This window comes from Lonchura striata, chromosome 12 (genome assembly GCF_050655825.1).
Source record: "Lonchura striata isolate lonStrDom1 chromosome 12, ASM5065582v1, whole genome shotgun sequence".
NCBI lineage: Eukaryota > Metazoa > Chordata > Aves > Passeriformes > Estrildidae > Lonchura > Lonchura striata.
Genome location: NC_140714.1, coordinates 18,621,111 through 18,638,287, shown reverse-complemented (window position 1 = coordinate 18,638,287; position 17,177 = coordinate 18,621,111). Strand labels below are relative to the sequence as shown.

Genomic DNA, 17,177 nt, shown 5'->3' with positions numbered 1-17,177 from the left:
CTAGAATGAATTTATGATTTTCTGATGTGGTCAGACTTGGGAATAAACCAATTTGTAGGGCTGAATCTTTAATAATATGGTTCTTTTCCCTCCCTTAATATTGTTTTTGGCCATCACTGTTTATTTTCCTGCATGTTTTTATAGGAATAATCAACCACAGCCAGCTGGAAAAGGGATCCCAGGTTACTGCTGTGCAGTTATCATAGTGAATTTTCCTCCACAAGCCCAAGCAGCTGGTTTGCTCTGTCTGAGCCCTGGTACCATTTCTTTGTGCACACCCAGGGCTGGGCAGTGTTCAGCAGTCCTCACAGCGTTGGAGAGCTTTGTTTTTGGCAGCAGAATTACATGTCCAGTGCAAATCTCACAGTGAATCAAAGGTAAATCAGAGTAAATAAAATGTGAGGTGAGTTTGCACGTGGGGTAGGGGATGAGGGGGGATCATCAGCTCAGGCTCATGGAAACACCACATGGCTCCAACCACTGGTGAGGTGGCACACTAAATACTCACCTGAAATGCTCTACAAAAGTAGAATTAAATACAGATCTTGGGTTCTCAGGGTCTAACCCAGGTGACAGAGCACTCTTCAAAAGAGACCATTCAAAAAAAGACTCTAAAGACTCTCACTGAGGGCATGAAATGAGTATTTCTGTGATAAACCCTGAGATGTGCAAAAGCCTTCCTGGCAAACTGAAAGCCTTTGGTACAAGAGGGAAAAGATGAGGGAAGATCTGTATTTAATGGTTTCTTCAGAGAAGAAGAATTACAGCCATGTAATTTGCTTTTCTCCTGAAGCAATGAACTCCAGCTGTTCATGGATATAATTCCTGGTGGGAAGATGACAGCCTCCTCAGAATCCTAAAAGCTGAACATACAGGGCTGTGCTTTGCCTGAAGCCAAGAAAGAAGAGAAGAACTTGGCCCAAAAGTTTGTCTTCTCCAAGCAGAAAATAACAAGAAAAGAGCTCATGGAAATAAACAGTGAATTTTGAATTAAGATGGAACATTTTCATGACAAAGGAATGCATTTATTTAGAAGAACTCAAGCTGCTAAAGAGGAGAAAGGAAACAAAAATTCATAAGTTAAAATAATTTCCAACACAATATAGGATGCAATCATGTTTTGATTATAGGTCTTCAGGTAGAGAAAAAATACTGTCCTACATTTGAAGCTTATCCATAAGTTGACATTTTTCACACCTGTCTCATTTTTCTCTGTATTCTATACTCTAGAACATCCATTTTTTTTAGGTTTGCACAGCAAATAAAAATATCAGTGATTAGCAATTAAAAAAATTTTAAAATCTGATAGTAGCAGAATAGTCTTGGCAAAACAGATACTTCTTCCTGATTTTTAACACAGATTTTCAGAAGCATTTCTGTTTTAATTTAAGTGATTAGAACCCAGGTGTCATTCCCCTAATCTCTAAGCAGGATATAAATTAACAAAAAAAAAAAAAACCAACCAAAAAAAAACCCAACAACAACAACAAAAAAAAACCACCTAAAAAAGCCACCTTTCTTTAAGACATAAAACAGTTTCCATTCCACTTACATGGGGCTACCATGATGTTTTCTATATTAAAAGCTACATGGAAACCATAAAATGAGGTGCTGGCTTTTTATCCAACTTCAGAACCTCTTGCCAGGAGTGACTTTCACTGCTGGAAGGTTTGAATTGGTTCAAAAAAAAAAAGGTTTTATGTTTCTTACATGAAAAATGAAGGGTGAAAAATGCAGTCCAGCACCTTCGTGTGGTTTTTTAGCATCTGAAGAGGAACAATCTTAAAGTAGCAGTTACCCTGTCACCTCTATTTTTTTTTCAGCTTTTCCTTTTATTCTCAGAACATTCCAGGCACTTGCTTCCCCTCTGAGGCAGATAAAGCAAACTGAATTTCAGGATGAATGAAGCAGAAGAGGAAAGAATCAGGCCAGGGGTGTAAAATTCTGACAAACATGAGAAGTTTTTGAATCCCCTCACTTCAGAACATTTCTATTCTCAGATGTGAGGGAACATGAGAAGTTTCCAATATACAATTAAAAGATGTGAGACGTGGGGTTTTTTCTGTTATTTTTTTCTCAGATTATGCAGTTTGGCCTGAAGGTGAGCTTGGTGAGCTTCCCAAAGGCTGTTAGACCTGCCAAGAAGGTGAGATCAGTCTTGTCTTCCTTCAGAATGAAGAATATGTGAGAAAGGCAACAAAAACTTGAGGAAAAATGCAGAAAACTCTTGAAAGTCCTGTCTCTATGCAATTTCAGACCTCTTTTAGACCTCCTCAAACTTGCATCTCTAAGGTAAGTCATTTGTGGAGCTTCACCTCTCAGTGGTCATCTGAGAGAGCTTTCCAGGAAGGAAACATTTCCATCCAGAGACAGGGAGCACACATCCATCCAGAGATTCCCTATTGTATATTTATCAGACAACAAAAGATCTAAATGAACAAAAGGAAGCCAAAAAGACCATCAGAAGTCGATAGCCAGTTCTGGCCTAGTTATGTGCATCTTTCATACACCTTTCTTTCAATTAAATTTATATGTTTTTTATAGAAACAGAAAAATCCCAGTGGAAATCCTTTCTCTGGTCCTTGGGTTGAAGCCTCTGTTTGAAAGAGGATGTAGACAAAAAAAATCTCATTAACACTGCAAAACTTCCTCAACTGACTGCGTTGTCAGCTCGGATGGGTTGAAGCAGGAGCACTCCAAGGAGGATGTGCTGGTTGTCTGGAAACAGCACCCACCCTATTGGAAGTTCTTTGTTTCACCAGTGAGGCTTTGCTGGGGGCTGGGGCCACCTGTCCAAGGGTGACTGAAGAGAAAATAAAGGCAAATAGTCCAATTTACAGCACAAGTGTGGAAACTGGTGCTGTTAGGATTGAATGACCAATGTGGTCCTGAGCCCAGAGTTTCATCCTGGTCTGCCATCCTCAGAGAGAAAAAATGAGGGGATGCTCTGCCTTCTTCTTCCACATCTCCAGGAGTGCATTAGGCAGCAGAGGATTCCTGCAAATCCTCCCAGAGACGCTAAAGATATCCCAAACTTTTCCAGGAGCTCTTCTTTTGCTGGCCTGAGAAATGTTTATAGGGGAATGAATCCACCTGAATGGGCCCCACACACAGCTCAGGGCCCTCCAGCTGGGGTCAAATTTGACCTAAGTCCACCACTTTCCACTGCACACCTCGGCACTGCTTTGGAATCTGTTGGCTTCTCATATTTTTTCTTTTTTTTTTTTTCTCATTCCACAGATGTGAAATGAATGCAAAAAAATCAAGGTCATTGAGTAAATAAAATGAGAAGAAAAATCACAGAGGCCTCTTGGCAGAGAGGAGAGAAACATCCTACTAGAGGTGCTTCTACAACTAAGAGCAGAAAGGAAACCAAGATGGATGTTAGCAATGAGATATAATTAATGTTCATTTGGGTTTAAGTAGTGGAAAAGAATCATTTTTCTGTGAATTAAGTGGTCAAAGAGATGCAGAACTAAAAGCTACCTTTCAGACTAGAAAGAGAACTGGAAGGACGTCATTTGCTTTGTGTTGTTCGAAGCTGTTTACACTCACCCCAACCAGAAAGACATCCTGACAGAAGTGCCAACAGGCAACACTCCTCCTACAGCCACCAGGGAGAAAAGAATGCACATTTAGAGGTCATCTTTCCCTGAAGGTCACCAGTACCTGGGCACCTGTTTGTCACAAGTGAAATTTGAATTATCTCTAGTGATGAGTGCTCCTGACTCAATGGAGTCAAGACACAGAAGCTCAGAGCTGAAGATCCATATTTAATCACTTACCACAGAACCCTGGGAATTCCCCAGCTCTTAATCTCTCTACATTTTATGCTCTTCAGATGCAGCCAAGAGACCTCACCACCCCAATTTGATTCTTTCCATCATTTTTTATTAAATTCATGGCTGCATCTTCCCTCCTTCCAAAAAAAAGGTATCAATTTGTAGATGCGAAAAAGCAGTATGTGCTGTTTATCTTGGATGAAGAAAACCCCAAATCTTCTCAGACAAAAATGTGCTTTAGAAGATTCTTTCAAGGAAAAAAAAATAGATATTTTTCTTAATTATTCACCTCTTTTTCTTGTCAGGCTCATGTAAAACACACACATCTGATGTGATATCTGTTCTCTGCTGCAAGCTGGCAGAAATACTTGATCTTAGAAAGATCAAGCAGAGCACACCAGAGTGCAATGAAACACTTCACTGCAATGGAAAAGGCAAAATACTTCACATGATTTTCTTCAGCACTCCAGGACAAATTTCACAGCTCCTTAACCTGCACTATATTTAGCACCATGATTCAGTGCAAAGGTCTGGTATATTAAAAAATGCCATGGATTTTTGTGTTTGGCAAAAGTTGGGGAGAGATATATCTCACGAATCATTCCTAATAGCCAACTCTTACACCTCAATATTTAATTGCTGCTTAATTCCTACTAAAATCCAGAACCACATTTTTCATTACCGAGTAGGAAAGGAAATCAATCCCTTTTAATCTTGATCGATGTGTGGCAGTGCCAGAACTGAACAGATTTATTTTTTTAATCAAATTATACATCATACTTCAGTCTCAATTTCAATTATTCTGTTAGTGCAGCAATGGCAGCAACAATGTATTTTTTTTTTTAGCAAATCAAGCAATACATTTTAAAAAGCTTTCATAACATTCTGCGAGCTGACATTGGCCAAGCAGCACAATTTTATGAGCTGTCATCACTCCAGGAGAAAAAGAACATCCAGTCACGGTATTCCCAAATCACAGATCCCTGGTTTTGCATTTGATCATTTTCTGTCTTTTCAGTTTATCTCTTCAGCTGCACAAACCCCCTTTGCTCAGTTCTCCTATTTTGTTTTTCATGTTTTTCCTTCGAGAGCAATTAACCAGTGCCATTCCTCCACACACAAACACTCCATGGCTTCCCTTTTAACATTAGCTTGCCTTGATCTCACACAAATAATTTCTTTGGTGTTTTTAGACCTTGTGGACATTTATTTTTAGCATACCTGGGTCTGGATTCTGTTGAGCCCTCGGAACCAGAGGATTTGTCCACGTCGGAGCTCTCTCTCTGCATGATCTATTTCTTCAACATCTTCATTGAGCTCTTCCTCAGGGACCTCCTCCTTCTCAGTGAGCCTCCCTGCCTCCTTTAAAAACTTTAGCCTACTTGTTGGGATGGTTGCAATGACCTAAAATTATAAAAAAGTACTGAAAACATAAGCCTCATTCAAGAGCAACACTATAACAATCTGCTAATTACAGAAGAGTAATCATAATTTTAATAAGGTCTTTAAAGGTGAGCTAAGCCTGTTCCTAACAGCACTTTGCACCTGGACAACTCCACTTTAGTCCCAAAAATATTTAATTTACTGTGTAAACAATTAGCATGACTTGCACCACTAAACCACAGTGTGGAGCAGGTTCAAGGCTGGGCAAAGTCTTATCAATTTAATAAATAGAAGGTAAAACAAGATGGAAATATTTAAATGCAATTATGCAAAGAAAACTTAAACAGATTTATAGCTCTGCAATTAGAGTTTGGGTAATTGCAAAAACTTATGGTAATGGGAGGTGAAAATTCATTGTATCTCATGCTGATAAATCTTCTCACACTCCCTTGGTTCATGGATTCAGCTTCCCTTTGTTCCAGCAGCTGGAATGCTTTTCTGGCATTTATCAAAATTGAGTTTTCTGAAAGGCATGGGTCTGGTTGTTGGATTTCTCACAGGGCTGTCTCTCACTCTGTCCTTACCATCAATAAATTCTGATTAACTTAACCCCTCTTCTTATTCTCTTTGCTCACCCAAGTGGTCCTTGGAAGTAACTAATAAAGGAGAATAATCTTTAAAAATTGCAGATGCTGTAGCTGGACAATTATTTTAAATCCATTTCAGTGTTACCCTGTTGGGCAGTAATTTTCTCTTTGTTCTGATTCCTTGCATAAAACCAGGACCAAATCATGGCAATTTAAACAAGACATTACCTGGAACACACTGAAGGCTTAAAGCAAATCTCCTGCAAAGCAAATTTCTAAACCCACTTATCAAAAAACTGCTGCAATTTTCTTTTTTGTCTTCTTTTCAGCAGCGAGCAACCACAACAGTGAAGCTCAGATGTATGAAAAATGAAGAGAGAACTGAGACAGCTGCCAGAAAATTGAGGAGAGCTTTGGAAAACTGGAATGGATGCAGTGAAGGATAGGAAAGGTCCTGGATATTTTCAGGGTGAAGGCAAACCTCTGAGTTTGCTGAGGGTCTCCTTGAGCTTCACAATCCACAAGGCCAGTTTTATTATAATGCTTTAAAGACAGATTGAAAAAAAAAAAAAAAAAAACCAAACCAAAATAACCAAACTAAACCCAGTTTCTACACTACTATAAAACCTTTTTAAAGGGGGGTTGAAAAACAAGATGCAAACCTGAAAAATTAATGGTGTGGCACGAGCAAAGACAGAACAGGAGAGAAAAAGAAAGGGGAAATGCTCATCAATTAAATACTTACTTAAAGTCCTTCAGCCTCCCAGCTTTCAAACTACAATGCCAGCACTCTACAGAGAGAAACTACTGCAAACTCTGGGATCTGATGAAAATGATGGGGATAAAGGATTTTTAAGCCAATATTCATTAAAAAATAACTCTATTGGGTCAGGACTGTGTTTGACAGAATGTTCCTCTCTTGCAGCACCTCAGCCAAGCTGATGAGACTCTCCTCTAATAATTTTCTTAAGGTGTTTCCATGGCTTTTTTTATTATTAATTTATTTTCTGTATCTGCCAACACCCACCCAGTTCAGGACACAGACTCAATAGATGCAGATTAAAGAATTAAATATTATTCCCAGAAAAATGATTACAGTTTTAATAAGTCACCAATAATTCTGGGAATGGGATATGAAATACTTAAGAAAGTCTTGGTTTTCAGAAGAGATGGGAGCTGTCAGAAAACTGTCCCTCCAAGCACTTCAAATTGCTGGAAACTCAAATTCCTTTCAGAAGTCTCTGCTTTGACACCAAAACTTGGAAATCTTGATTGCCTTTCATGGCTCACCAGAACAGCGGGTCCAGCATGTGGATTAAAAATAAATAAAAATAACAAATTTGTTTTGTGCTGAATTAGAATGAGTCACAGCAGCAGAGACAGAAGAGCAGCATCACTGCTAAAGGAAAAGAATTCTTTCTCACTGAAGAGCTCCATGAAGAAAGCCCTGCCACAGACTATAAATATGGACAAAATTGATTTGCTTTAGCATTCTATTTTCTCTTCTGGTCACTAAATATTGACCACAAGACAGATATTTTTTCCCTCCATATTTGCTTTCCTCTCAGTGCTAAAACTGTGGAGGTGTTCTAATACCAGTTTTAATTTAATGTCTAAGGTTTCACAATAAACCTGGGGCAAGTAAAGTGAAAAAAAATTGCCGATATTAGTATTAGTTCTTGGTGGTTATGTAATAACCATGGATAACAAAATTTAGAAGCCAAAAAATTTGATCAAAGGCTGTGGAAAATTTTCACAGCTGAATGAAGCAATTTGGATCCTTTTCCCTCTCCCCGTTTGACTTACCCTTTCTCCAAAAGTTGGTGTACTTTCCAAACAGGAGGGAGAAAAAAACCAATATATCTTTCCTTTCTGAGATTATCAAACTGATTTTAGGTCTTCCTCCTGCAAGGCTTTATGCCAAATCTCAGCCTCAAGTAATAATTACAGCAGAATAATCTAATGGTGATGGTTTTCAGCCAGATATGCACTAAAAGCTGTTCTGATTCTGAGTTTTTTCTAAGGAAAACTGAGGTCAAACTGTCAAAAAAAAAAAAAAAGGGATTTTTTTTTCCCAGAAGAGAACAAATAATCAAAATTGAAAGTAAGCATTTATTCACTACAGTTCCAGTAGAACCACAGCAGAATTCAATTGCAGTGGGCAATTTCTTGACTCTTCATAGAGCCAAGCTGTGGATCTACAAATATCTTTACATCTAAGAGAAAAAAATGTAACTTCACATTTTTATTTACTGCACCAGGTGGCAACAACTTAAATACCCTGTTAGTGCATTCAGAAGTGAAAAAATATTTTTATTTTGAACTTTGCAACCTGTGTTTGCACATAAAAGAACAATGTAGAATGTTAACAATACTGATTGTGTGGTGTGTGTGTGTATATCACTTAATCCCAATTTATTTAATATCATCTCATTGACATTTGTTTTTTCATCAATACATAATTCTATATTAGCCAATGATGACAGAGGATATGGCAGAAATTGAAACACGTGTTAATTTAACTGCCATTTTTTACAACTATTAAAGGCAAAAAGTTTTTGTTTTTGTTTTTTCCCTCTTCTATCCTGCACACACAGAATTAGGTGGATGGAGAATCACAGCAGAAATATTTTAAAGGCACTGGAATTTTTCCTATGACAGTAGCAGAATGACAATTTCAGCAAGGGAATTTGCTGGTTGACTTAGAACTGGAACTTTGTTTCAGCTCCAAAACTTTGCCACATCCTACAGGAGGAATTTTATTCCAGGGAAGGTCACAGTGCATTTGCCTTTGCTGCATTTTTTTGTGACTAAAAGACTGAAGTTGTGACTCAACACCTTTCACAAAAAAAGCCTGACTGAAGATGGCCCTGGTGATAGCACACCCTGCTAGAAAGGAGAGATTTGAAAGTTAACAAAAAGCTCCAAAGGAACAGAGAGATAAATTATCCTTACTAATAAATCTCTCCTTGAAGCTCTCAGAGAGCACCTTGGGTTTCAATGAGGGCCGCACTGGGCACTGAGAGGAAACCAGAGGAATATCAACAATATCACACCTTTGAATGTGCATCTTCCTGAATGCTTACCTGACCCCACACCAGCTCTCCTAATCCAATAAATACACACCACATCCACTGGTCCAGCTGCAGGGGAGAACAGCTGAATGGTTTTCCTCCAAACTGGACAATTACTATCTACAAAGAGAAGCATGGAGGAAAAAGGGTCAATTTTTGAGGGCGAAAACACAACAAAACAAAAACAAATGCAGCCAGGCAAAAAAACCAACCAAACAAAACCCCCCCCCCCAAAAAAAAACCCAAAAAAAACCCAACAACAAACCAAAAAACCAAAACACCTGCATAATTTTTGCACCTCACAAATTTTTGCATCCCTAATTAAAAGTGAGAAAAAGAAATAGCAGTTCAGACTGAAGCTCCTCAGCCTCATATTTAACAGTGGTCAGATATGAATGGTCAGAAAAAAAGAGAACAGGACAGTCCCCATGAGCTCCCCCAGCTGATTTATTGACCCTGATCCAGTTAAATTTGGAATGTCCAGTGCAAGAGAGGCTTTTCCCTCTGAGTAACATTTTATTGTGTATTTCCAGATGTGCATCATGGTGAGACAGAGGGTACAGAAAATTCTAGGTCTGTTGGAGGAAGGTGGTGGGAGAACTCCACAGCTTCAGCAGGATAACAACACACAGTCTGAGCAGACTGAGAAGGTTTTGCTAACTGAAAATCAGATATTATTGATGTTTATTGTTAATATTGCTGCTGCAAAATCAGGGACCTGAAATCACATCCAGAGATTTAAATTGTCCAGGTTTTAAACTCATTTTGACTTAGATGTTTAAAACCATCACTGCGAGGTTCTGCTCCTATCGCTGCTGCTCTTCCTCCAATATTTAATTAATTGAGGAATTCTCCTTTTTAAATCACTGTAGCCAAAGCTCAAACTGCTCTTTCCTCCTCCTTCCTCCTCCCAGGAGAAAGATGCCAATGCTGAGCTGCCACTGCAGAGCTGAGCAACAATGGCAAAATAAAAATAGATTTCTAAATTAAAATATCAAATAGTATCAAGTACAGGATGGATGCCAGCAAAGGAATGGATGCAGGAGCAGAAGGGGTAATTCTTACAGAAGAAAAATTTGGGAAAAATATATTTTACTGTGATCATGTTCACTTGTGATGGGACAACAAACTCAGGAGAGGAACATGAGGAATCACAATCCAGGGGCATCATTGCTGGGAATACTGAGCAGCATTGGGCAGTGACATTGAACAGAAGAACAGTTCAGCATCAGCTGTTTGAAGGTATATTTGTCTCTTCAAGTAGTAATAAATAATTGTAAAATGCTTTGTTGGTATGCTATTAAAAAATTTCTTCTTTAAAAACCAGTTACAATATCAATGATGGCTGTTATTATTGTACATGCTAAGGTAAATTTAAGAAGTAACCCAGTTATAAGGATCAAAATTTCTGTTTTATTAGTATGGCTGCTTAACATTTTCCGTTATTAACACTTGTATTGATTGAGAAAACACATGAAACCGGGTGCTTTACTATTAAATGAGCCTCCTGCAGCACTTAGATTTAAAATTAAAGAAAAAAAAAAAACACAGAGAAGAAAAGCCCCAAACAATTTTGTGTTTGATTTTTTTGAGTGGATTTGTGATGATTTGAATGGATTTGTGATGAACAGCAACTGCTTCTTGCCCAGAGCCTTACCTGAATGGCGAATGTGCCCAGGACAATAGTGCAAAAAATGGGGTTTCTGAAGATGCCATCGAAGACGTTCCTCTCGCCGTGGATCTTGCGGGCGTTGATCTCGTTGAAGAGCTGCATCATGACAAAGGTGTTGAAGATGATGGTGTAGTGCTCAGAAGGAGGAGAGTGAAGAGGGGCGTTCCTCCCACTGTCAATCTTAAACATTTTCTCACCTAGGTGTAAGACAAAAATAAAAGTTTCCTCCAGAATGAATCCAACCAGTTTATATTCCCCTTTTCTTCAGCCTGTTGCCTTCTCTGCTCTGCTTTTTCTAGATACAACTTTTCTTGGACCAATGAGCAAAACATATCTCAATGGAGCAAGAAGCTATACTTTTATCTAACAACACCTAACTCCTCTCTAACAACACCTACACAATGCCATCAGTCCTACTCTTACCTACCCAAGTAGGAATTACTCTGACCGCTCAATTCTTTCAGCTGTAACAAAATCTTAAGGTCATTGCCAGATTGTTTGAATTTTCTGCAATGGTTAGAAGCCACTCCTCTTCATCACGTTTTACCCATTTACTAATCAGTAACTTCTGCTAAGCACTGAAGGATATCAGTCACAAAAAACACAGGCATTTCTGGTTTTAAGAGATTTGGGGTTGTGCAGCATCAGGTACTGCTGTTTAGTTTGATAATTTGGCTTTCACTCATAGATCTGACCAATCAAAAAGCAACAATGAGTAACTAAAAATGTGGTGAGCTTTGAAAAAAGAGAGTTAAGATTTTTTTAATACCACAGTCTGACAGGACCAGACAGTGAATGCTGGAGTTTTGATGTCTCAGAGACATTTATGTTTTGTATTTTCAAATACAATGTATTTCTAAAAATAAAAAAGATAAAAACTTGATGTACTGGTCTCTGAAGAAAATTCCTACAAAAGAATTGACCAAAATAGAAATAATTCTCATTAAATGGAAATTTAATTATGGAGGCACTGAGTTTTGCACATCATGTCACTGCAAAGCTGAGCCTTGTGGAGTTTTGAAAGGAAAAGATTATTTCCAAGGCTTATCAGAAAATTGTCTGGGATGTGTCCTTCAAAGTATGCAAGAGTTTTCCAAAGACACACAGGAGAAATTAGAAGAGGGGAGGAAGGACTGATTTGCTTTTTATCTGGATAAGTATAAAGTATTTTAAACCATAAAATTCATCAAAAAGGCATTCTAACTATCCATAAAGATCACAGAAGTTCTTGTTTCAAGAAGATTCCATATCACACAAATTACCAAGAGCTTCTTCACCTGTTTTAGAGAACCTGAAATTCCAATTACTTAATGCAGACATTCTCAAAATTCCCTGTAAATCTAACAATGTTAGAGACCACCTCTCTTCAGAAACCTGGCAATTCTTTTGGTTTAATTCCATTGTGAACAGATCATTGCCTCCTCTGAGCATCCCAAATAAGCTGCCAGATGGCCATAAAGTGGACAAGTCTTTCACAATGAAGCACAAAAACCTCCTAAAATTCATAAAATTCATAAATTTACATGTGCAGATTCTCTAGAAGTCTATGCAAAAGGAAAAAAAAGAAACTGAAAGACAACACATGTGATTTAACAGTGACTACAAAGTGACAAGAAGACAATACCCAGCTGAAAAAAATCATCTGTCCTTTGAGAGGGTTCAGTTATTATTGTAGAGAAACAGAATCTATTATTAGCTCCTACTATTTCCTGCAGCAAGAAGCATTTCTCCTCCTTCCCTCTCCTCTCCAAAATACGACCTATAAAAAGCATCCATTGCCAGCAAGGCCTGAAGAAGAATCCAGTAATCCAATAAATTAGACTTTTCTCCCCCTTTTAATATCCATTCCAGAAATTAAATGTCAAAGCAGAGTGTTATTTGTATCACTTAATGCTGATTACTTACTTTCCATACCACTTAAGATCAACATTATTTCTGGACTGTGGACAACACTTTGCTCTTGGTAAAATGGATCTTGATTTTTATTGTAGTTTGTTTTGCAGGATTTCTTAAATTTGTTTAAGTCCCTACTCACCACAACAAGCCTCACAATGAAATCTCAGTATTGAAGCAGCAGAGTGGACATTCCTATTACAGCATAACCTTCTATGCTGTGTTTGGATACAAACTTCTGCCAAAGCCTAAACCTGTATTTTACATGGGGAAAAAAGCTCAATGAGGCCATGCCCAAGGTAACAATACATGGAAAGTGACTACAACATCATCTGCCCTGCTTCTCATCCCATCAACCAGGATTCACAGAATTCACAGGATCACCAGGCTGGAAGAGACCTTCAAGATCATCGAGTCTAACACAACTCTAACACCCCAGTTAACCCTGGCACCCAGTGCCACATCCAGGCTTTGTTAAACACATCCAGGGATGGGGACTCAGAACCACACAGAGTCACAGAATCCCAGAATGATGAGGTTGGAAGAGACCTCTAAGATCATCAAGTCCAACTTATGCCCTAACACCACAACTAGACTATAGCACCAAGTGCCAAGTCCAGTCTTTTTTTAAACATATCCAGAGATGGTGATTCCACCACCTCCCTAGGGAGACAATTCCAGTATTTAATTATTCTTTCAGTGAAAATTTTTTCTCCTAATATCCAACCTAAACCTTCCCTGATGTAGCTGAGACTGTCTCCTCTTGTTCTGCCAGTTGCTGCCCTATGGAAGAGATCGACCCCACCTGTCTACAACCTCCCTTCAGGAAGCTGTAGAGAGCAATAAGGGCACCTCTGAGCCTCCTCTTCTCCAGGCTAAACAACTGCAACTCCCTCAGTCATTCCTCACAGAGTTTGTGTTCCCAGCCCCTCTCCAGCCTCATTGCCTCCTCTGGACGCACTCAAGCATCTCAGTGTCCTTCCTGAACTGAGGGGCCCAGAACTGGACACAGCACTCAAGATGTGGTCTCATCAGCACTGAGTATAGGGGAAGAATGACCTCCCTGCTCCTGCTGGTCACACAATTCCTAATGCAGGCCAGGAGCCATTGGCCTTCTTGGCCACCAAGGCACATTGCTGGCTCATATCCAGCCGGCTATCACCAGCACCCCCAGGTCCCTTTGTGCCTGGACAATGTGCAGCCATACTGTCCCCACTCCACCACCTCCCTGGGCCTTTCCAGTACTTTATCACTCTTTCTGTGCAAACCTTTTTCCCAAGATCCAATAAGACCTTTAAGGACAACAAAGGCAGGCAATAAGCGTTACATTTAAAGCATTTTGACACTTTGGCCGCACAACCCAGCTGCTCGTGAGCTGAGCAGTGTGGGCGAGCTCCTCACCGACAAAGAGCAGGGTGAAGATGAGGGTGAGCTGGTAGACGGCGTGGCCCAGGATGTTCTTCATCATGGTGCGGGAGATGAGCGGCTTGTTGCGGCCGTAGGGTTTGCGCAGCAGCAGCGCCTCGGTGGGCGGCTCCGTGGCCAGCGCCAGCGAGGCGAACGTGTCCATGATCAAGTTGACCCACAGCATCTGCACGGCCTTCAGGGGGGAGTCCTGAGGGGGGAAATCAGGAAGGTTTGTATTTCCCAGGAAAACCCTGGCTGGGGGTTCATTTTTCCCACGGCACTCAGAAATCTGTGCACTGAGGACCCTTCTTCCATTGCTGGGACCCTTCTTACATTCCTTCTGCAGGACCAGGAGTACAGTGATCTGAGCAGAGAGAAATTATCTCCCTACAGGCATTTAATCAGCACCATTTTCAACCACAAAATTCATACCAAGCATGACAATAACTCCTTCCAGCACCTACTGCAATGCTCTCTGTTCCTTTCTGCATCATGCTTGAATTTTCAGCTGAAATGAGATATAACTAGAGAATCCAAGTTTCTCTCTTGGAAGAAAAATTATATTTAAACAGATTAAAAAGTAACATTTCCTTTATACTAAAACCTACCTGTCTTTTTTTTTTTTTCTTCAGAGATAGCTTGAAATTATAAAAATTTATGGAACAATTACAGTGATATCTTGATACATTGCACTTAAATAAGATCTTTAACAGTAGTGACATAACAAAAAAAAAAAAGCCTGATATTTTGATTAAAAATAATCTGAAATTTATTAAACTACATCAAATGTGCAAAAACAAGACAACCTATTATTTTTGTAGTAAAAGGAAAGCATATGTGTCACTATGGAAATGGAAAGAAAAACCCAATACTGCTGATGCAGGCTGTGGTTTCAGAAGCAGCTCTCCAGTCACTAGAAGGAGCTCTTTCCTCACACAACCCCATAAAGTCTGTGGTCATAATACAGAGGACTTTAGGTCATGTTTAAAAACCCCAGAATTAACTAAATAAAGCAACGTTACACAGATCTCAGGAGGATGCTGGACAACTCCTGCAAAGTTTTGATGTGTAACTCCTTGGGGCAGCTGTGAGGAGAGAGAAATGTTTCAAGGAGCCAGGGGAGGAAAAACAAAAAACTCAAACTCCTGTGCCTTTAGACTCCATATAAAACAGGCAGCATTAGCAAGGTCTGCTTCCTGTTCTAAATGGACCGTTTTTATGAGGGGAAAAAGAATCAACAAAGTAATAAGGCATCAACATGACAAATTTCATCATGAAATTGAGTTATTCTGTTGTGTAAAAGCTAGGAGAGGGAGCAATATTTTTATGTATTTCATTACCATGGTGCTGCAGCAACAACACAAAAACAATGTAGAGGACAGGATACAAACCAAAGCAAAGCCAACAAAGCTCCCTGAGAACTCTGCCCATTTCTTCAAAGGGTTAAATGTTCATTTTTAATGAAATACCATAAAAGAACATGCATTCAGTATTCCAAGGACTGATAGAAAATAAGGGTAAGTGCTTTGGTCTCTTGAACATCTGGTTTAGATTCCAACTCTCCCTTGAGATAAAATATTATTTCCCCTTAAAAACACATTTTTAACCCATTTACACTGATTTTTATTTTTAAAATATTTATTAAAAATAAATAACTTTCGGCTTATTCAAAGGGATGGAAAAAGCAACCTCCTGTTTCTCCCCCAGTCTTGCAGGCTGGGTTCATCATGGCAAGGAGGACAATTAGCATTAATAGATTCCTGACCTCTTGGTTATGGGTTGCATTAACTGGGCTTATCTGCAGAGCTCAGCTCACTCATTTGAAATGCAGCTGCAGAAACAGGAAATGTCTTTGTCTTTAGACAAAGCTAAAAAACTAAAGGTGATTGCAAACTTCTTCATCCTAAATCAAGACTTCATTCATTTTTATTAATTTTAATGGCTCCAACAAAGAGAGCACTTGCAGTAAAAAGCAGTTTGTAGCTGGGGCTCACAGACTCTTGATGGGATACAGGTAAAAAGGAAAATATCTTTTCTGCTGAACAATTTTCCTTATCATGTTTTTGCCTGTCTCATTAACAAGTTTGAGCAACCTTCTCTGCTTTGATCTGTTGCAAAAACTCAATTTCCACTTCACACACTGAATTCTCTGTCAATAAAACCACAGTTCCCTGTTACATTTAATAGATGGAGTCAGAGATTCAGGTGTCTATCAGAGCCTCCCATATTCCCAGCAGAACAGAAAAGGCAGGGTATTTCAGTCTCTAAATCACACAACTGTAATTGGCAGTCACCAGTTTTGGCAACAACATGTTCTCACCATTTCACACTGCCAATCACCTTGGGTGGCTGTGGTGCCCCTAATAATTATCTATTATTGGCAGTGCTACACTGCTCAGTGGAGTGTGAGAGCTCATTCGAGGCTGAAGCCAAAACATTAAATACACATTAGTCTGGGCAGGCGGTGGAATGAAATTTCCACTGTAACTCTATCTGATTTCTGATTAGTTGGTGGAAACTAAGGAAAATACATATCAGCTAAGGAGCTTAGGCTCCCACTGCAGACTTTAGTCACTTATGCACGTGGGATGCAAATCAACCTTCTTTTTTTGTGTTTTAGCCACTAACTGACCGGCCAGTAATTCTCAATTCCCTCTCTGAAAACTGGGGATGTGAACTACCCAAAATCACCACTTATTCATCAAATTCGTCTCACTTGACCTTGGAATAGGTTAGCCTTGTCCTAGAGGTAAAAGGAAAATGTCCCTTAAATCAAGTGATGTTACACTTAGTCTTGGAAACACTTAAAAGTACAAATCGCCAAAGGCTGGAAACAAACTACAAATCTTTTGTGACATGCAGAGCCTCACAAATTTTAGAGCTTGTTACTTTTGATTTAGATGACAAGCTGCAAGGGAACAAAAAGGTATTTTCACCCTTACCTCTTTAGTCCTGTTTGCCACAGAACACATGCAGGGATTGATAAAAATTAGCATTTCTAGGAGTTACCTTTCTATACATCAATGCAAAAAAAGTCCCTGTGCTGCTAGATCTCACTGTCTGCTAATTGTATGGAAGTGGCATCCTCAATTCTATTCCCATGACTTGACAAAACAAAGCTAAATAATACAGACTTTGATTTTATATTACAGCTTCTTCCAATTTGCCAGTGCTATTATTTTAGGATTTGCCAAGTACAGTTCTGCAGTAAAACATTATAACCACGTAAATTACTCCCTTTTACATGTAAGTATAGATCATCCTCATTTTTTTGAACAAGATCTGTAAAAACAATCGGTGATTCATGCAGCAGTTCATTGCTACAGTGCCTTTTAATTAACATTTAATTTTCCAAACATAATGTCCTATGGAGTCACTG

At 39.2% G+C, this 17,177-nt stretch overlaps 1 protein-coding gene across 20 annotated transcripts in view; it reads right to left on the bottom strand.

Annotated features, from left to right (window-relative positions):
* Positions 1-17,177, bottom strand: part of ATP2B2 (ATPase plasma membrane Ca2+ transporting 2) — a 397,487-nt gene that overhangs the window by 15,176 nt on the left and 365,134 nt on the right. For all 20 annotated transcript variants that reach the window (XM_031505907.3, XM_031505906.3, XM_077786065.2 and 17 more), the window contains 4 exons: positions 13,793-14,006; positions 10,484-10,695; positions 8,839-8,946; positions 5,004-5,186 (listed from right to left, as the gene is read on the bottom strand). In XM_031505907.3, coding sequence (XP_031361767.1) covers positions 5,004-5,186; positions 8,839-8,946; positions 10,484-10,695; positions 13,793-14,006 — 717 coding nt within the window. The remainder of the gene's footprint in view (positions 1-5,003; positions 5,187-8,838; positions 8,947-10,483; positions 10,696-13,792; positions 14,007-17,177) is intronic.